Source organism: Lissotriton helveticus, chromosome 11, assembly GCF_964261635.1.
Source record: "Lissotriton helveticus chromosome 11, aLisHel1.1, whole genome shotgun sequence".
NCBI classification, from domain to species: Eukaryota; Metazoa; Chordata; class Amphibia; order Caudata; family Salamandridae; genus Lissotriton; species Lissotriton helveticus.
Window position 1 is genome coordinate 1,145,165,468 of NC_136072.1, and position 22,155 is coordinate 1,145,187,622.

General features: G+C 44.2%; 1 protein-coding gene across 6 annotated transcripts in view; it reads left to right on the top strand.

Annotated features, from left to right (window-relative positions):
* Window positions 1-22,155, top strand: part of GOLGA3 (golgin A3) — a 188,650-nt gene that overhangs the window by 162,134 nt on the left and 4,361 nt on the right. For all 6 annotated transcript variants that reach the window (XM_078667911.1, XM_078667908.1, XM_078667909.1 and 3 more), the window contains 3 exons: window positions 2,412-2,551; window positions 13,970-14,102; window positions 18,828-18,950. In XM_078667911.1, coding sequence (XP_078524037.1) covers window positions 2,412-2,551; window positions 13,970-14,102; window positions 18,828-18,950 — 396 coding nt within the window. The remainder of the gene's footprint in view (window positions 1-2,411; window positions 2,552-13,969; window positions 14,103-18,827; window positions 18,951-22,155) is intronic.

The window sequence follows — 22,155 nt, forward strand, 5'->3', positions numbered from 1 at the left end:
GCAGAGATACGAAGTGAAACTGCTGTGAGGGGCCACACCGGGGGAGAGCACTGAAAGACAACCTCGGTGGCCACCCAAACAGACCCAAGGATTAAAAAATAACACACCTGCAGCTGGGAGACCTGCATCGACTGCGACTCCTAGTCCTTTAGTGGCCATCTTAAGCCTTTAATTGGTCGATCAATTGACCACTATGTGGCCCAGCAGTGATGAGGGGGCGCAGCTCAACTCAGCTACTTCCAGCGCTTTCGGTGACCAGGTACGAAGGCTGCATGCCATAAAGGCACCAGCTGAACGCTGAGGTGGATGGAGCCACACCCCACTACTGCAGTGGCAGTGTGGAGAAGCCATGCCCAGGAACAGGAGAGAGCACACTGTCTTTCCCTAAATACAGACCTCTTTTCTGTAAGACTATTGTTTCAGTGTCTACAGTTATATCCCTTTAAGTCCATTCTATAACTCATTCAAAGCTTTTCAACTCCTCCATTTTTTTATATTCTATGATATAGTCGACCCTAGTATTTTGTTTCTCTCCGTGGGGTGGTGGGTATTATTGGTGCTGCCCTATCATGGTTATCCTATGTGTAATAATCGCAGCTTGCTCTATTTCGCTCGGAGTTTTCTGCTAGCTGCAATATTCCACAGGGTTCCTTCTCGTCAACCAATTTATTTAATATTAATGTGCAGCATCTTGGATTGATTGTGAAGAACTTGGATCCTCATCATACTTTTGCGACCGTGATTCACAGATTATCTAGCGTATCATTTTATGTTGATGTTTACTTTGCAACAGGCATACTACAGAACAGCTCATAGGTGCAGAGGCAAGATAGAATACACTGTAGTTATAATTGATACTTTACGATTGGAATAGAGGCAGTTACCCTTGAGGCTGGTGTGCTTAGTTGTTCCCAAAATTCTCTGGTTACTTAATAACTACCTTCCAAATTGTAAGTGATAGTTTCCCCGAATACCAGGACACAGATCGGAGTAGGTGGCTGGCTGAACCTGTCTACTCCTCAGCCAGGACTGCAGAACAGGCCGCTATTGCCACTGGTTCTTCTGTAATGATACATTTCTTGTTCTGTATCTTCAGCCAATGTTTCAGAACATGTTCCAGTTCCAACTGTCTACTGGTTAAAGAGATCCCTGTCCTTTGTCACTGGAACCACAGGAGGTCATTGTGTGTGACCCGTGAGAAGCACTTCCACTTACTGGATAAAACTTGAAAGCTGTCCGGCCCTCAGAATTCTTGGTCCGGCAGGTGCCGAAAGTAGATTTGCTCTCTATTAAGCTTCTCTAAGCCCTGTTGTGTTCTGTGGAGCTGGAGATGGAGCACCTTTCTTATAGTGGGCATGCGCTACTGATTGCTGATCAGTATTAACTATATACCAAAGAGTTTCCATGGTCATGCTGGCCCTCTTTTACAGCATATTCGCTAAGAATCAATCATCATGCCGCTACTGGAGCCCAGCTTGCTTTGAGGCAAGGTTTCGATCTAGATCCCTGACCAGCCTGCAAACTCCCCTTGAACCCAAGTACTCCAGCTTCACTTCTCCATGTGCAATTATCACTATCACCCTCTCATGTCTTTACATGAACTAGTATAAGATTGTCCCCTAATACCTTTGATAGTTGTGAGCAACCAGATACCAATCACTGTACAAGTCATTTTGATTATTGTATGCCAAGTGCTTACATCACCGCAGTGCAGGGTTCCAGCGCCTTTCCAGGCCTGGTTTGCCCTTCAGAAAAATTCCTATATATATATACGAACTTTCATCTTTCCTAAAGACTTCACGAGCCTCTCTTGCCAGCCCGCAATGACTTTGTGCTATCCAGTCATTTCCCTGCACAGTGGGTCCAAACAGCATTCATGCTGCATTCTGGGACCTGCAGTTCCGAGCCACACTTGAAACTGCTCACAGGTGTGGGGACTTCAGTAGAAGGGCGGAGCTGTCATGCATCAATCAGCATAACTGAGAGGATTTCACACACAGCGTGTTGCTTCATTCACGGGACGCTTTGGGCGCTGAGGAAGGCAGTTAAGCTGCCGAAATGCATTCGCAAAGTTTACAATAAAGAGGCGTCTCCTACCTGGTCCTCCTGGGAATCTGTTTCTTCTTTTCTTGTGGAAGGAGTTTTGTGCGCATATATATATATATATATATATATATATATATATATATATATATATATATATATATATATATATATATATATATATATATATATATATATATATATATATATATATATATATATATATACACACACATACACACACACACACACACACACACACACACACACACACACACTCACTCACTCACTCACTCACTCTCAAATGTGGGTGAAAATGGGGCTTGCAGACAAAAGCACATAACAGTTACTTCTGGATTTGTTTGTAGGTAGCTGCAGCTAAGGCTGAAGCAGCGCATAACCGCCGGCACTACCGAGCAGCAGCACTGGAGCTGAGCGAGGTGAAGAAAGAACTACAGGCAAAGGAGCAGCTCGTCCAGGCCCTCCAGGCTGAAGCCGACAAGCTACAGTAAGTGAATGAGGCTCATAGGAATATAGTTTGTGGTAGCGGGGGCCTAACCTGTCACTATATTAAGCGCCAGGGCCTTGGTGGGCATGCATTGAAGAAGCAAATGCATTTCGTGTTGCGGCTGTGTTTCCCAGATGTTTTATGTTGCTGTCTTATATATATAAAGATTGTGCATTCCTTACTAAACTAATTAAGGATTTTCCTTAGAACCGCTATGTAGTGAAATCACCTTGCACTGAGATTTCTAATGGTGTTTGTTATTACATATTTTTTGTACTATAGACCCAACTTCCTTGACTTTTCTTTGCATTTCTTTGAAGTCTGTTTAAAATCACCATGGCATAAAGTAATTGCCTAGGACTAGTGCAGTACCATTAAATGTTCTCTTATGCATAGGAGCATCTTGCTAGATGATTAGAAAGTAGCATCTTGTGACTCTTTAAACACTATGCACACAGAATTATATTATATTCACTTGTGAACTACATGGGTTCTATCATTTCAAGGTACTTTTATACATAATATGCAAAAAAAGAAGGATTCTGCCAAAACGTTTAAATAACATTTACTAAGAAACATCCATCAATCACAGCTCTTCCATTGCCAATAGGATTTTCCAAAATTATATCTATGTCCCACGTTTGGTAACATGGCTTGTTCAGCAAATCCCATCCTGCAGTGGAAAGTGTTTTTGTGTCTTTTTCACAAGTTACATAACAGTAGGACTAAAATAAATAATTTTGAAGTCCAATCTAAGTTTAGATAACGTCACGTATTTATTGATTATTTTGGATCAAAAATAACGACAAAGGATTGAGTTACTGTAGGAAGCTGGCTCTTTGCACGAAATACCTCATTTTTAGGGCTCGCCTATCCCATTCAGCAAGGAATGGATTGGGAGAATTTTAGTGGGCAAAATAAGTTCTCAAACCATCGGCCGGATTTCCGACAGTTCACGTGAACACAAGCACGCGCTTTTCCCTCGCTCCCGAGCCGCCTGCCTCCGTCGACTTCACTTCAAAGGGCTCCCCCGCCCACTGCTTCACACTTCACTGCCGCCAGGCCGTGCCTCCCATTTCTCCTCCCCCGCCCACTGCTTCACACTTCACGGCCGCCAGGCCGTGTCTCGCATTTCTCCTCCCCCCCCACAGCAATGCCAAGAGCTTGTTATATAATACTGTTAGAACTATACCCTGTGATTCTATAACCAGTGGTGCCAGGCCTTCTAATAGAGAATGCTACTGTAATGTTTATGTATTACCCTATGCATTCCCTGAGCACCGGCCCTTGCATTAAACATCATGGGACTGTTTCTTTATACATGTTTATCTCACTTCGTGACAGCACTGGGAATGCGCTGGGAAGTGTTGGCTTTCATGTTTAAAAGAGTGAGAAATCTATGCTGGAGTACTTCGTGAAGTGCAAATTGTGTTTTTATTTATACAAGGGCGGCCGTGCGTCAGTTTAGGGATCTTCAAAAACCACAGACAACTAAAGGAAAAGGCAACACCTGCAGGTGTGTTTCATACGTGTGTCCTCTGCTTTCGATTTAGTACGCCACGAGGGACTGGAAAGCAAACTGCATCTGTTAATCGAAAGATAGATTATTACATCCATTAATAGGGTGTCCATGTCCAGTTTGGAAGAGTAAATCACCCAAAGGCAATATACAACGAATGACGGCTTCTCGCACTATTCCATTTGTTTATGTTGTTTATGCTGGTCGCTAATGCGTGTGGTAAAAGCGCACATGACAGGTGAGGGCCCTAATTCCATCCGCAATCACCGGATGGCTTACAGCAGCCAATTTACGAAACATTGAAACAAGCCTAAATATTATTAGAGGGGAAAGGATGTAGAGTAACGGCTAGAGCACTCTGCTTCGAAGCTGGGGAGCTGGGTTCAAGTGTCTGCAGCGCCAGCGACGCTCAACATCCTGTGATTCTGGGTAAATCAATTAATCTCTCTGTGCCTAAAAAAATGAACGTGTCAGTCTGTAGTGTAACTGGTGCTCATGCAAAGCGTGCTGATACCTTCCAATTGAGTTTGTGCTATATAAAACTCTCTAACAAAAAAAATGGGTTGGAAATCAGCTAAGACAAAGTTGTAACAGTGAGTTTGGGAAAAAGTTAGAAGAAGCCTTGTAGCTGTGCTTGGCACCTTTGGGGAAATAACTGGCAATGGTGAAGAAAAGTTCATATTCGGGTACTATTGTAAGCAGGTCCAGGTGCAATCACATGTCACCTTAATTTCGTGTTACACTTGTTATGGGAAATTCCCCAAATTATGCTGTTATGCCACGTTTAGCATGATCGCACAGGAACAATTAGAAAACAAGCAGCTGCTGTTCGCACCTTGTGTTTTTGTGCTACGTTTTTCAGGCCCAAATTAATCTTCACGTCTAAAATGGATTCAAGGATGCAGTTTGTGTCGAAATATTGCGCCAAGTATCGTTTTTGTAGTTCATGCAATTTCACACAATTTTCCCAAATTTCATATAATTACACAAAAGAAAAATACGAGAATTTCACTCACCCCTAATAATGAAGGATACCATTATCTGGCTAGTTTACATACACCACACTGCTAAAAAGGCAATAGCCTTGGCTCTTATGAAAAACTGATTAAACCTACGAAATATTTTGTGATGGGGAAAATTGTATCTATAGCATTAGATGAATCAATATATGGGGGAGGTGAAAAATCTAGCTTTGAGGGAGTTTGTGGGAGGGAGCTCAATAGAATAGGTTGTGGCAACCTATATGCCCGTAGGTTGTTCTGTGGAGTCTGAGCTTTAAGTTTATCAGTAAAACATGTCTATTAACTATAAACAAATGGAATAACTGACAGAATATTGATGGCGAAAATATCGACGTCAAAAATTTTGGAGGTGGAATATCGACGTCAAGAATATAAAAGTCCTATCTACATTACGGTAAATACAAAAATATCCCCCAAAAAATCATTGTAAAAAATATTGTTGTAAAAAAATATTGGTTTTTGTCATGTTTAAAAATAATATAAAATTAAATATATAATACATATAATTAAAATAAACATAGTTAAAAATATGTTTTAAATTATAAGTAATACATATAATGGAAAAAAATTAAACATATACATATAACATATATAATATATACTTAATAATATTTACAATTTATTACACTAATAACATAAATTGTTTATCCATCCCCCACTCCATCCATCCATCCATCCCACTCCATCCATACATCCCCCCCACTCCGTCCATCCATCCCCCCACTCCATCCATCCCCCCACTCATCCATCCATCCCCACACTCCATCCATCCATCCGTCCCACTCCATCCATCCATCTCCATCCATCCCACTCATCCATCCCCCCACTCCATCCATCCATCCCCCCACTCCATCCATCCATCCCCCCACTCCATCCATCCATCCCCCCACTCCATCCATCCATCCCCCCACTCCATCCATCCACTCCATCCATCCATCCATCCCACTCCATCCATCCATCCATCCATCCCACTCCATCCATCCCACTCCATCCATCCCACTCCATCCATCCATCCCCCCACTCCATCCATCCATCCCCCCACTCCATCCATCCATCCCCCCACTCCATCCATCCCTCCACTCCATCCATCCCCCCACTCCATCCATCCCCCCACTCCATCCATCCATCCCCCCACTCCATCCATCCATCCCCCCACTCCATCCATCCATCCCCCCACTCCATCCATCCATCCCCCACTCACTCCATCCATCCCCCACTCACTCCATCCATCCCCCACTCACTCCATCCATCCCCCACTCACTCCATCCATCCACTCCATCCATCCATCCCATCCATCCATCCCCCCCACTCATCCATCCATCCCCCACTCATCCATCCATCCCCCACTCCATCCATCCATCCATCCCCCACTCCATCCATCCCCCCACTCCATCCATCCCCCCACTCCATCCATCCCCCCACTCCATCCATCCCCCCACTCCATCCATCCATCCACTCCATCCATCCATCCACTCCATCCATCCATCCATCCCCCCACTCCATCCCCCCACTCCATCCATCCATCCCCCCACTCCATCCATCCCCCCCACTCCATCCATCCATCCCCCCACTCCATTCATCCATTCCCCCACTCTATCCATCCATTCATCCCCCCACTCTATCCATCCATCCCCCCCACTATCCATCCATCCCCCCCACTCTATCCATCCATCCCCCCACTCTATCCATCCATCCCCCCACTCTATCCATCCATCCCCCCACTCTATCCATCCATCCCCCCACTCTATCCATCCATCCACTCTATCCATCCATCCCCCCACTCTATCCATCCATCCCCCCACTCTATCCATCCATCCCCCCACTCTATCCATCCATCCCCCCACTCTATCCATCCACCCCCCCCACTCTATCCATCCATCCCCCACTCTATCCATCCATCCCCCACTCTATCCATCCATCCCCCACTCTATCCATTCATCCCCCCACTCTATCCATTCATCCCCCCACTCCATCCATCCATCCCCCACTCCATCCATCCATCCCCCACTCCATCCATCCATCCCCCACTCCATCCATCCATCCCCCACTCCATCCATCCATCCCCCACTCCATCCATCCATCCCCCACTCCATCCATCCATCCCCCACTCCATCCATCCATCCCCCACTCCATCCATCCATCCCCCACTCCATCCATCCATCCCCCGCCCCACACTTCATCCCTCCCCCGCCCCACACTTCATCCCTCCCCAGCCCCACACTCCATCCCTCCCCAGCCCCACACTCCATCCCTACCCCGCCCCACACTCCATCCCTACCCCGCCCCACACTCCATCCCTCCCCCGCCCCACACTCCATCCCTCCCCCGCCCCACACTCCATCCCTCCCCCGCCCCACACTCCATCCCTCCCCCGCCCCACACTCCATCCCTCCCCCGCCCCACACTCCATCCCTCCCCCGCCCCACACTCCATCCCTCCCCCGCCCCACACTCCATCCCTCCCCCGCCCCACACTCCATCCCCCGCCCCACACTCCATCCCTCGCCCACACTCCATCCCTCGCCCACACTCCATCCCTCGCCCACACTCCATCCTCGCCCACACTCCATCCTCGCCCACACTCCATCCTCGCCCACACTCCATCCTCGCCCACACTCCATCCTCGCCCACACTCCATCCTCGCCCACACTCCATCCCTCGCCCACACTCCATCCCTCGCCCTCTCACCCTGCCTCTATCTCTCACCCTGCCTCTATCTCTCGCCCTCCCTCTATCTATCTATCGCCCTCACTATCCATCGCATCACCCCAGCACCACTCAGCACCACCACAGCACCACCACAGCACCACTCAGCACCACTCAGCACCACTCAGCACCACTCAGCACCACCACAGCACCACTCAGCACCACTCAGCACCACCACAGCACCACTCAGCACCACCACAGCACCACTCAGCACCACCACAGCACCACCACAGCACCACCACAGCACCACTCAGCACCACCACAGCACCACTCAGCACCACCACAGCACCACTCAGCACCACCACAGCACCACCACAGCACCACTCAGCACCACCACAGCACCACTCAGCACCACCACAGCACCACTCAGCATCACTCAGCGCCACCACAGCATCACTCAGCACAACCACAGCATCACTCAGCACAACCACAGCATCACTCTTCACAACCACAGCATCACTCTTCGCAACCACAGCATTACTCAGCACCACCACAGCATCACTGGTTCAAATATGCTCTCTCAATGTTTCAAGCTTTATTACAAATGTCACAAAAAGATGTTAATATTTCACTTCTGTTCTTGGATTTTCGTCACAATAAAATATACTGAACATAATCTTCACAAAAGTTATTTACAAAAGTTTAAGCTATTGCCATTGTAAATTACAATCACTTTTATTTAAGTATTCATTATTTTGAAAAATTAAAAGCCATTGTTATTTGTAATATCAATACATCTAAGTCACGTAAATACAAAACATGTTGCATTACAAATGCTATAGGTGTCACATTTGCGAAAGGTATAACTATTGGCATTGTAAATGACAAAGCTATTAATTTAGCAATTTTCAAAAGCAACACATAAACAAAAAAATTGTCATTTACAAGACCAATAGCTCAAACTTTCCTAATGCGAGACCTATTGCATTGCAAATGCTTGTTGTGTATTGTATGAAGAGTTCAGGTATTTCCTTACTAGTGGACAGGGGCTTGCTCTAGCAGTCCCAAGACGCTCTTTAGGGGGTTGTGTGGTCGTGCAGCCTTAGGCTAATCAGAGAGGAGTGTTAGACATCGGCAAATACTCAGTAGTCAATCAATTATGCACACGACTGAAGAAGGAGATCCGCACCAATTTATAAAAATAACAGGCATCTTTATATATGTTTAGGCACCAGAATCAATACGGTCAGGTAAGTACGTTTTGCATGAGAAATACTTTTACGTTTAAAAAGTTGACACTTTAAGATGAGGATAGGGCAGGGTCCAAGGCAGCACCAGCAGATCACCTCCAGCGGCACTAATGCGGCCAGGTGCAGTGGTGCATAACAGCGTTGTACTGGTGTACAATACACACGCCGACACAGAGCAGCTTCTTGGTGTGGAAAAATCTCTGTCCTGGTGCATTCTGGGTTGTGGGAATGTGCTTATGGACCACCACTCAGTGGACATACAAAAATGAAAGTATTCTTTAAAGAAAAATATCTTGAAATATTCCAAAGTAAACCGTGGCTCTGCCACACTCCATGGCCCACTTGAAGGGCAAACCAACCCAATAACAAACTGTGGGTTCAAAGATCACTGATGCAGATCTGTGAGCCCCCTATAACTCTCCCCCAGCCTGGCGCCACCACGACCCTTTTCTTTCCTCCTGACGGACTCCTATCTTCTGATGTAAATGTAAATCTGGGTGTACTTGTAAAGCGCACTGCGACTCCATGGAGTATCCTGGCACTGAAGACCGCTGGGGAACCCGTCCTGGTTTTCCCTGTGAGATGGTCCCTTTCTGGGTATCTCCAAGGTGAAACCAGGCATCCCCGGCATCTGTGGGGGGCCGTTGTAGAGATGAGGCAAGCTTAATGCCCAGAGTTGCCGAGTGTGTTCCCTGGTTAGAGTAGGCACCGAGACGAGAATTATCGAGTCCGTTTTTGACCCTGGTCCACGACCCTGCCGCGTCGGGAATTGAACCCTGGTCCCGGGCCGTTCTCTGCTTACGGGTCTGCTGCCTCTAACCAGTGAGCCACACCACTCCAGACCACTGATGCCACCCTGCACCGAACAACTGTTCATACGTAGTTATATTCTGGATTATATAATCTGGGTCACTTCCCTTAGGGGCTCCCTTCCTCATACCGAATGATATATGATTACAAGATACAAATTACGAGTTTAATAGGCAACACTAGGCCGCCATCACTGTATAACATTGGCTCTAAACTCCACCACATCAACCTCGGACACATACTGGGCTGTTATGGATAACGCTATATTAAACACTGGAGTAGGCGGACAGGCCTCACCTGACTCCTGTGAGGACGTGTTAAGTTTTGAATTGTGCACGTGTATTGTTGTGAACCGATATATTTGAGAGATGTTGAATTGAAATGCTAATAAAAAAAATTAAAAACACCAGATGGCAGGAGAGTGCAGAGCATGTGAATCTACAATAATATGGGCCCAATTCACAAAGGTGTATGGGTAGTAATTTTGGAGTACTCATGAAGGCTTTTTGTGACTTGTCCCCAAAATATCCACTTCCCAATAGTAAAAATGCACAGAGAGCACAGTCCTTTATAGTTGTAATAATTTAAGAGTAGGAGATTAGAAGAGTATTCATTGAATTTTCCCGTTTAGGAGACATTCAAGACAATGCGTATTAGTGTGAAGTCGTACTTTGGAAGTGCTACTTCACATACTCAGGAATGCCTGTCGGAATTGGACCCAATAAGCGTCATACAAAGTGTTAAGGGAACGTTTTACATATAGAGCGCGGGGAAAAACAAATACATATGAAAACCCCAAATCAATTACATTTATTGTTTAAAAGGGAATGTTATTGTTAAAAGAGTAAATAATATGAGGAAGAATGTGGAACCGTTTGCCTAGCACGTTTAACCTTATTCCTTAAATATATAATTCAAAGATATTTTCAACAGGTATAGTTCAGCACTGAACAAAACATGACACATTTCCACCCCTAAATTACACACTACGCAGTGTATAAGTACACAAATTGCTGGTCAGACCTTCCCATTTACTTCGTAGAAGAAAACCTCTAGGCAGATTAAAGAAAAAGCTGTGTATTAATATACTCAATATTATCCTCATCTTGTAATTAAAAAAATGCTAGAACCATTCATATTCATCACTGTCCACACTATACATTAGTAGGGGCAACAGGCTTATCCTGCATTGAAACTACACTCAAGAACAGGGATACTTGTATGGCCTGGTTACTGCTTGTGACTTTCCTGACCTTTACATGTGGCCCCTTGGCCTGACTAAGCACCTACATTCCGAAAGATGTTAAAGAAATGAACAATCATTTATTTTCACGTTAACTGTAGTAAAGAAAAAGAGGCACAAAAGGTGGCCTGCTCCAATTATCTGTAGGACCAACTTCATGTTTGAAGACATTGTGCAACAAACGTAAAAATATTTAAAAGTCTCTTCAAGATTCAAAAAGGTCTCTTTTTACAGCAAGGCACAGTGGTTTCCCCTAGGACATCAGATTATTGCTCTGTTTTAAGTGGCACTTATTAGAAGTGATAGTTTTCAAACACAAACTAACAAACATTCAGGCTATGCCCTCAACTTCAACGACAATGCCGCTTGTGAGCCAGGAGGCGAGTCGGGTGTCATGTACACCCTGTGTGTGGCCTAGGTTTGTTGTTAATCATGGCACAGCTTATATTTTGTTTAATCAAACACAAGATACGTTTTTGTATAGTGCCTGTCCTGAACAAACATATTTCAAGCTGCCCTCGTGTGATAATGAACAAAAAGTAGGCAAATGGAAATGAAACAATCGGCAAGGAGCGCACAATTTGGTCAAGAGAGGAAGCTGGAATTAATCCCTGGTTTTCCATTGTGCAGTTCAGCCTCTAGGCAGGTATCTCACTGCTTGTCTTGTTTTACATCAAAAGTCAATCCTTTGTCTTCAGTTCTTGGCGCATGGGATTAAAGCGTTTATGCCACATGAAGGCTAGACTTGTTTTGGGCTTGAGGATTCATGAGAGCCTCAAACTGGGCCACAGCCTGGCATCTGGCTCTAGCTTGGCTCGAACCTTCATTGGCTTACCCACTTCTGTCACATAATAGCAATTAAGGTAACTAAGGCATGGGAAGGGCATTGTTTAACCATGATCAAACATTTAGGAGCACCAACACCACTGTGCGGGACTCCTTGTTTCAAGATCCCTAACTTTCTTGCTGCACCACATTTTAGTGAGTGATCTAGAAACTGAGTGTTATCTGTTTCCCATGAGTACAACTAATTGATTGCGAGGTTACAGTCTGTTTTTTTTATCATATACTTACTACCAATGTTAAGGTTGATTTACTTTTCACCGATCTCTGTGTTAATTTTATTTATTTTTTTAAATCAACGAAACATGTTCAAGTGAATGCCCAAGAGCACACAGCTTGGAGCAATCAAAACCATGTCTTCTTGTTCCATAGCTTCCATCTTGTTCATTAAACTACAACTATTGGGACTCAAGAACTACTCTCATTAAAGAAATGCCATTGTAGTGTTCAACCTAAGCAGACTTTTTATAGAGCATTCACAACCAACATAATTTGGCAAAATAGTAAAGCCACTATTAAACATCAAGGTTACTAATACCATGTCTTTAAAACTTGCCCACTAGACCCCATCTTGCGGTGGAGGTTGGGTGTTTGTGTCTGCACACCTCAGTGAATTGGGCACCTTCTTGGGGGCATTTGTCAAGGACTTTGTATAGCACACGCTACCTTAACAGGGCCAGTTTCAAAGCGCTCCTAATGTTTAAAGATGAGATTAAAGGATACAGATATTGTGAGGTTAAGATTCTACTTCATTCCAGTTCAGTAATCAAGTTGTTTAACTCCCCAAAGAAAGCAATAGCAATGGCAATCTAAGGAGGCTTACTCCATGGTGCAGTAGAGGGATAGCAAGTGAGATACAGTAAAATATAGCTTTGTCAAACGTATATCTCTTCTAGAAACTAGGGGCTTCAATTTTGTGGCTGTATGGTTGAATGAAACCTGCAAAATAACTCCATAACTCACTGTCCACACCATGTACATGCGTCGCTTCCCCTATACCCAACTTACACCCCCTACCGAACCTCACCCTTCTGGCATCAATGCGGACCTCTGTCACACCACAGGCCATACTTTTTGACTGCTGGTGAGCACTCTAGACCGCACCATTTGATCCCCATATTAAATTTGTTTGACCGTACACTAAACTCACTGAAGGGCAATCTTCAGGTTCCTGATATATATGAGATCACTCTCACATGATTCCTATCTTCCATATTCTCCTCGGTCTGATCACTAGCAGGTGGAGGGGTTGAAATATTTACTTATCAACACCCGGAGTGAGGTATTTACTGAGTAAAGTAAATAGCTCCTGTTCCAAGTTCAAACTCTGAAATGCAGCATCACTTTGAATCCATAAATTAAACTGAGTTAAATTGCTAGAATGCAGAGTTAATCACAAACTGATAATTATGCTGAAATCTCATGACTTGGAATTCCAATTCCTGCATAACCATTAGTTTACGCAAGGATTGGAAATGTATTGCCCACCTGTAATCGCGGCCTAAGAGAAATAGGGAGCGCGTGTTATATAACAAAGCTCCAATGAGCAATCTCCCACAATACTTTAAAATATATGAAGTAAACCCAAGTTCTAAAAATAAGACCTGCACTCTACTGGTATTCCTAATTATTAATTGCCTTTAGTACTTTTCTTTCTACTGTATTTAAAAAATGACATCTTTCTAATGGCACCAGACAGTAAGGTGGGGATCTTGGCATCATAACCCCTCAAGAAATAGGAAATAGGAACCATGAGCAATCACTATGGGGAAATGGTCTTTACCATGACATCATAGAAATGTAAGACCCTGTGAGCTATTCATCATGCTCTTTGCTGTGCAAAATGCTAAAGAGGACTTATTTAAGCTAATACCATCTTGAGATAAACATAGAATTAAACTTTTTCTAAAACATCAGCTCCAATTACCCACATTAGCAAAACATATCTGGTAGTTTGGTGAATCCACAACTATCTTAAGTGCTTCACGTATAATGAACTCTTTTTGTTTCAAATAAAACCGATTCAAAGATTGATTATTGCCGGGCAGTCCAGTGTCTGTATTTGACGTGTGGTTGTGTGTTCCAGGGCTCAGGATGGGCAGCACTCTCAGGAGCTTGCTCAGTTTCAGCAGGAGCTGGCACTGGCCAGGTCACAGCTTCAAGTGCTGCAGAAGCAGCTAGACGAACAACTCAGCAAGAACCCGACCGTGAACCAGGAGGTAAGGCTCTTGAACTTTAGTTAGTGGTGGTGAGTAAAGGGATAAAAAAACTCTCAAGGATCTTCTGAAAGGAAATGTAAGTAACTCTGGTCTACTGTGATATTTTGTTTGTGGGATCGGATCTAAATCAGGGTCTGTGGCAAGCTGCTAGTAGCTCCAACATGTTAATATCCCAGCCAGCTTGTTTGAGAATATGTTGTTGCCCACCAGGGAAGCATTGCTCTAAAACAGTATACCTATTTCTGTGAAGCCCTAGGAGCTGACAGTGCAAGGCAATTCAGGTTACCCTCTTCTATAGAAAAAAAAAATGTATTTCTTTGTGTCCTTTTTTTTCTCCTTTCTTGGTTTCTTTTTCTCAACTCTTTCTCACATTCTCTTTTTTTCCTTCTTTCTTTCTTCCCATTTCTTTCATTCTCTAATTCTTTACTTTCCTTTTTTCTATTTCTTTCTCTTTTTTCTTCCTATTTCTTTTTATCTATCAATTTTGCTATGATTCTATTGGTACAGTTTCATTATTTTTTAATTTCTTTTCCTAGTTTTCTAATTTTCTTCTCCTATCCTTTATCTTTATTTCTTTTTTTCTTTCCCTTTCTTTCTCTTTTGCTCTCCTTTCCATCTTTCTTTCTACAATTCTTCCTTCTCCTTTTCCATTTTCCCTGCCGTGTATGTTATTCTCTAGTTCTAGCTACATTTCATTTTACTCTCACCTCTTTCCTGCTTTCCATCCTTCCTTTTTCTTTTTCTGCTGCTTTAATCTTCTTCTTTCTCTTCTTTGCTTCCTTTTTTCCTCTTCTGTTTTCGTTATTTTTCTTTCCCTCTTTCTTTCCATTTCTCTCCTTCCGTTCTCCTTTCCAATGCTTTCTTTTTTCATTTTTCTCACCCTTCATCAATTCATATAATTATGTTTTGATTTCATTTTGCCCTCTTTCTTCTGCTCCTTTTTTGTGCTATTTTGCTTTTCTTCCTCTTAATTTTTCTTCTTCTTTCTTTTCTCTATTCTTTCTCTGCTGTCTTTCTGGCCCTTCTGCCTGTTTCGTTATCTTTTCCACTCCTTATTTCTCTTTCTTTTACTCTTTTTGTTCCTCTACTTTCTCCTCCTCGCTCTCTTACTCTCTCTCAAGAGCAGGGGGATGAAACTGGCCCTTGGGTACTCCAACTCCAGTGGTAAACCTTTTTCACTTCAGCTCTTATGACTTTAATTCTGCTTGCTCACAGGGGCAGGACTAGAGTACTTCAGTGGTGGTGTTTAAGATTCTTAACCCTTGCGTACCCCTGTCGCATTCCTATATTATTGTACTGGAAAAACAATGTTCACAAGGAACTCATTTAGACATTTCAATAACCTATTTTTGGCAATTAAATAGTTTGCCCAACCTGATAGGGAAAAAACCAATTATACTGGTTTTATCTTAGTTATGTATACTTTGACAAGCTCACTAGACATCCAATTGATTCTAGCCTATTTCACTGAAGTAGGCACTTTATTCCAACAAAGTAAACAGTTTATATACAGTGCACATAAACATTTAAAAATGTGATTCCCCAAGTGTAGTGACCGTAACCATATTTACAGTGAAAATTGTGACATATTCAAGAAAAGGGGTTATCAGTACAAAAATTAAAGAACAAACAAGGAACACATATAAAATGAGAAAATTCTATTTTTTGTGTGTCTCTTTATTCTAATTCGTCAACGGCGTTTCGACCCTCTCTAGGTACCGGGTCTCATCAGGACAGTTTATCTGGGGACAGTATTGGTATGTGAAACAATGGAAATCCAACGTTTTGGTGACTCGTCTTTATTTAGAGCCAGTGGGTATATTTACGATTGTTCAGCTTGATAATGAAGTTTTTTGGCGTGACCCTTTTACTCGTGATGATTTACGGGTAGGGCAGACAATGCTCGGTCTCGCCGGTTACATTAATGTAACACTCGACCACTTGATAATGGACCAAGTCAGGACAGGAAACAAATCCCCTCGCTATTTTATTCCTATATTAGGCAGTAGCTCAGGATTGTGTTCAGAAGTAGCTCTCGTTATGGGAAAGGTTGGAGACTGATCTAAAGGCAGGAAAAGGTGAATTGGGTTACAAGACTCACGTGTCCTATGTGTGGTCTATATTGTAAGAGGATCTAAAATACTCTGTGTTGTATTTCCCTTTATGTGTTACAAAAGTATGTTCTAAATAAACACTGCAGTGTCTTAAAATGTCCCTCTTTAAATTAAGGCTTGTCTCTTAAACCTTCTAACTTTGCAACGGTATGGAGCTTGTCATCGTGCCCCGTCCGTGGTCTTTATCCATCTCTCTACATATACCCACATCATGGAGTTCTGGCACCAGAAATGTATTTGTTTCCCTCATTATTTGCTTTTTTTACTAGCAGAAGGTAAAGTTGTCTAGCTTTTGAAATGCGTTTATTGAAATTTTACAGTGATGTGCACATAGCATAGTAAATAAAGCAACAAAACGCGGCCCAAAAAGGAAAAACAGAGAGAGGAACAAGCAGAGTCAAGCAATGACATCAAATCCCATTAAAGAAGCAGAAGGGAACAGCAGCACAGAAAACCCGCAATACATTTACTGTACGCGTAAACAAAGCCTCTGCAGCTAGGTAGTCCTGTGACCCCGTGATGCTCAAGGCTCACAATGCCCCATGAATCCCCAAAGTGGGAAGCAGTCAGCAAGGGTTGTACATGTCAGGATTTAGGAGAAAGAGCTCCTCTCGAAATGGATGGGGGGGAGGGGGGGCTAGCTCTAGCCTAGGCATGTCTGGGTGTGCTGAGTAAGAAGAGGTAAGTTGGGAAGGGTTACCAAATGTCTACTGGGCAGGATCCCTGGGGCATCAACTCCCAGTACTCAGCAAGTTGCTCCTATAGTAGGTCACATCTCAACCACTTATCCAGACGCAGCTGAGGCAACTCCCCCAATGAATCGCAACCCTATGCTTGGCTGTGAGTAACAACATAGCAGTGAGGTGCAGAACCCAGCTGGAGACATCCTTGATGTAGCCCAGGAGGGCAATCATTGGGGTCATTGGAGGACACAAATCAGTAATTGGGGCACTCCCATGCTAGGTGGAGAAAAGTAGCATTATCGACCCCGCTCCGTGCATTGTCAGACAGACCACGATACATCAAAGCAGAAGTGCAATACATTCTGTGAAGAAACTTAGCATGCAGCAGGCACAGTCTATATTTAGGAGAGAGAGCTTTGGTAAGTCTGAAACATGCCACCAGTGAGCATCAGTAAATGGTGGAACATGTTCATGTTCCCAACTGAGGTGGGCCTTGGGTGTGCAAACAGGATGAATTTGTTAGTAGTGTGTCTAGGACAGGAAGCGTGAGGGCAGTAGGGAAAGTATCATGCAGTGCCCAGAGGCCGGCTTAGAATCTGAAATATGTAAAAACATTGAGCCGGCTGTTTTGTGGGAGTATGTGTTGCATTTAGAGAAATTATTTCGCTGGGTAAAGGTCACCCATCGCGTGTAACCTTAACTGACGAATAGTAAGCCAAGGACGAATTACATTGCCCATCCCCGATAGGAACCATGAGTAATCACTCAGGGGGATACTGGGCGGGTACAGGCAGGTCAGGCGGGTAAATGTATGCAACCTGTCCCACGCCCAGGTCGCCAAGCAGTGGTGTCAGCCACCACATAAGGTAGGCCGACAGGTAAGTATAGTGCAGTATGTAGCGGACAGGGAGCCACGTCTGACTCAATAGCCAAGTGTGGCTGGAATGGAGGTGAGTGGTTCCAAAAGTGCGTTTGCATTCAGTAATTATAAAGTTTCATCTCTAGAGCACAGAGACCGCCATACTTGAACAGGAGAGTCAGCGTCCCTCAAGATATCTGTGGCTGTTTACCGGCCCAGACTAGAGTGGCAAGGTGTGTGCAGAGTCTGCAAAAGAAATGTGGCGGGAGGGGAATAGGAATGTTAATGAAAATATAAAGTAACTTGGGGAGAACCAGCATCTTGGCAATTGTTCCCGCCATGGCCAGTGGCATGCGAGTCCAGATCGACACACGGTCCTCAGACCATGCCATCAGCTTGCCATAGTTGGCCCTCCAGATTTCCTTTAATTTTAGCTGAAAATTTATTTTTGGGGAAACTTCACTAGCTGGTGGTGTACAAAGTTCTCAACTGCATAGTTGTGTCAACTGCCAGAATTCTGTGTAATGAATTAAAAATACCCACAGACCTGTTTTTATATACAGGAACACATTTGGTTTTGAAGTATGTTTTCAATATTTTTCTTCCCTGCTTCATCCACAATGAATCATTTATCTCCTGTATCCTATTATGTCCCACCTGTTAATTCTATCAAAAAGCACACACAGAATGCTCTTTACTGGATGTTGGACAGTATGAGTCCCTCACCCTTGGACTAAAGGGACTTTGGTTGCTCCCACCAGATACAGAGCATGGTTGAAGTAGGACTGTAACTTGCTGCCATGCCAACCAAAATATATTAATGTTTGAGCAATTTACTTAATCGCTAACTTATCCAAAACTTTATCGACGGTTCACCTGTTACATTTTCACACATCAAGTAAAAATGTACGTTCAGTCATGTGGTGCTAGACAAAACGTTTGGTAGGAGAAGGGATTCTTCTCCCCATTAAAAAAGCAGTTGTCAAGCTGTTCCACATATTCTAGTGTTTCAAAAAGTGTTAGTATAGTTTCTCCAAAATGATCTCCTCACATGTTTGTCTTCCTGGAGGTTGAAGACCTGAAGTGGGAGGTGGAACAGAAGGAGCGAGAAATTCAGTCCCTTCGTCAGCAGTTCGACATGTCCGAGCAGCGCAGTCAGAGGGAGCTCGAAGGTGTCCAGTCGTTACTGCAGGTATGTGGCCCACCTCGAGGGGATAGAGAAAATGCTTATTTACTTGTTGTGAGCGTTTGCCACTCAGCACACATTGCTATAAATGCCATTTACATTGTTGTGCACCGTACATTGGTCACCTCTCTAACAGTATTATGAATGTCAAACAGTTGTCCAGTGTCTGCTCTTTTCCAGTGCAATCGTTACTGCTGTCCTTTCTCGCTGAAAATCCAACTTATGCCTCACCTTTCTTTTAACTTATTAGTTCCCTATAGTTTTCCATTTCTTCCTCTTTATAAACCGTATATGCTGTTTTACTATTCGGTCTTTTTCTCTTGCAGTGTTGAGTTTCAGAGTGTGTTGTCTTCATTGGGTATTATTTTTATTCAATAGGATTTTTTCAATGCCTTATGCAATTCTTCTCATTTCAGTGCTGGAGGCTCAACAGAATCTTTTAAAGAGCAACTGTAACCATTTATTGCTTATCCGCTGCAGGTTCACTGGCCATCAACGTCCCTGGGACCTCTCCTTCGGTCCTAGTGGGAGATTAACCCATTGTAGAAAAATTCAGTTACTGAGCTGAGAACTTTCTTTGCGGTGTAGCTGGAACTTTCTTCTGAGTACGATTGTCTGCACAGGCTTGAAAAAAGGTTTCGGAGAGCGTAGGAAAGAGAGTGAGGATGGAGCTACTGTCTCCAGCTCACTGCCTAAAGTTTCTATATAATGCATCTTTCGTGTTATGCTCTTTAAGGTCCACAGGAGGGACGAGTTTACAATGGCATTAGGAGCGTTTTTTCATTTAAAAAGATAATTTTGTGAGGCTGCTGTATAATGTCCGAATCTGAGAGAGGTGGAGATTGAAGGACAAGCTTAAGTGAACCACAGTCACTATTTTAATTTTTTTTTGTTATTTTAATTTAATGACTGCATACACAATCTTACCTTGGCATAATAAGACAGTTAGCATTGTCGTGCTATATACATTAGGCAACTGATACCCATGTACATGCATACATTTATATCCAGCATTTAAGAAAATCTTATCGCTGCCACATTCGGGTCAGGAGCAACTCAATAAGGTATTTCCATGTGGTATGCACTGTACCTTCAATGTACACACTGTCTTGTGCACTATGAACATCGCTTACGAATACATCGTGCCAATCAGTCCCACTGGTGGGAGAAACACCCTAAGTGCAGAAGTTTAACCATAACACAATACAATACATAAAAAGCAATCCGCATTGTCAGTTGTATCGGTATAGGCGCACAAATTCCATCTGGCTACAGTAGGCTAAAAGGCACCCCTGTCAGGGGGTTAGTCAATCCAGCTGCAGGGCCCTACCTATACTCTATGGCTCAGTGTAAGTTAATTACACCGATCCGCCATCTTCAGGCTCAGCTGGTGTATGGCTATGCAAGTAATCCCCCAGTGGGGCCCATACATCTCTGGGTTGTGAACGCACCACCATAGGCAGCAACCTTAAGCCAGTCCGTCACCCTGAGCAGGGTGCGCCACCCCCACCTCAAAGCAGCCCTGCTTTTAGCTAGCAGCAACATGAGTGCAGCCCGTTGGCGCCTGTTCGAAGGTACCGCCTTCACAAATGCCAACAGTGCTACTATGGGAGAACACTCAAGCGAGAGGCGCAAAATGTCAGACATCAAAAATCTCCACCCAATATGTGGCAACACCCGGGTATGTCCTGGAGAGGTGCAGAAACTCTACGGCTGGAGCTCAGAACCTACCACATCTAGAGTCGCCTCTCAGCCCCATTTTGTGCAACCTTGCCAGGGTGCAGTACAGACGATGCAGAAATTTAAAGTGTATGAGTCCAAGTCGATAGTTTGGGGATAATGCCCAGGACTGTGTGTAGCAGTACTGCTTTTGAGCATCTGTTAATGAAGACGTTAGATCTGCATCCCATGCTGCATTACTGTTAGGTATGCGCACCGGTGCAGTGCGTTGCTTGTTGGCGTACAGACTTGTGAAAAGTCGACGGGGTGAGTGGTATTGAGGAACGTTTCTAATACCTGAAATGTTGGAGCGTTTAGGAACCCTGCAAATAATGTATGCATAGCAGTACATACTTGGAAATATGTGTAGGTGTCAAGGAACATAGAAGCGCAGGCCTGGAGGGAGTCCTGTGCTGAGATAAATGTATCGTTGGGAAATAAAGCCTGCATGGACCCAAGTCCAAGTATGCGCTGTCTGACACAGGTACCAGGATCCGATGTAATTGTCAGTAAGGGGTGTGCAGTGACGGGCACCGAAGGAGCATAAAGGTGATCTAATCCAGCTCTGTGGCGTAACGCATCCCACACCCATATCGTGCATGCCACCATGTCTATGCGTTCCGCAGGCTCACCATGGTCTTAAATATGGCCATCTTCAATGGGCAGGCGACTGCCCAATTGCGCTAGGGATCTGTACGTGCCATGAACGGGGTCAGAAATAGCCAGTAGTGTGCAAATTGGGCCTGGGCGCAATAGTAATAGAGATCAGGTCCAGTGCTCTGAGACCGCCCTGCTCAAAGGGGAGTATCACCATCTCCCAGGCAATATTCAGCTGCGCACCCGGCCATGCAATTTATCTGAGGCGCAAACAGAGCTGCCCACGGAAGCCGAGAGACGGGGGGAGCAGCGGATTTGGAAAACGGTACAAGAATTTCGGTAGGATGACCATTTTAGCAATGGCCAAGCGCCTGTAAGCAACAATGGGAGCCGCAACCATCCAGCTAGCCTCTCATCAAACCAGTCAAGCAATTTACCATAGTTATGCTTCCACAGATCATCTGTGTTCCTGCAAAGCCAAATACCAAGATATTTAACTGCGCCCTACCACAGTCACTATTGACGGCATATTGAGGTGGGCTGTGAGTGGTAGGTAGCGGTACCAGTCTATTATAAATTAGAGGTATGTTAGGGTGGTTGGCTGCCATCAGCAGTGTCTATATCTTCTAGGTAGCTTCTGTGTACTTCGAAGCGTGGCAGACAGATCTAGTATCTGGGAACAAGTCCTGAAAGGAAAGGGAAAAGGTGGTAAAAAAACATTGTGGTTGTAATAATTCCTTAGAAAATATGTTTTCAACTTTGTGTGGTGCTGGATGACTCTGGGTCAGTGGGGAAACCCCCTAATCAACAACTTGGTTGTGTCCACCATCTTAACCAGTGGACAGGTCACCCAGACCTCTGACATTTGAACATATCCTCCGATGAACGTAGGGCA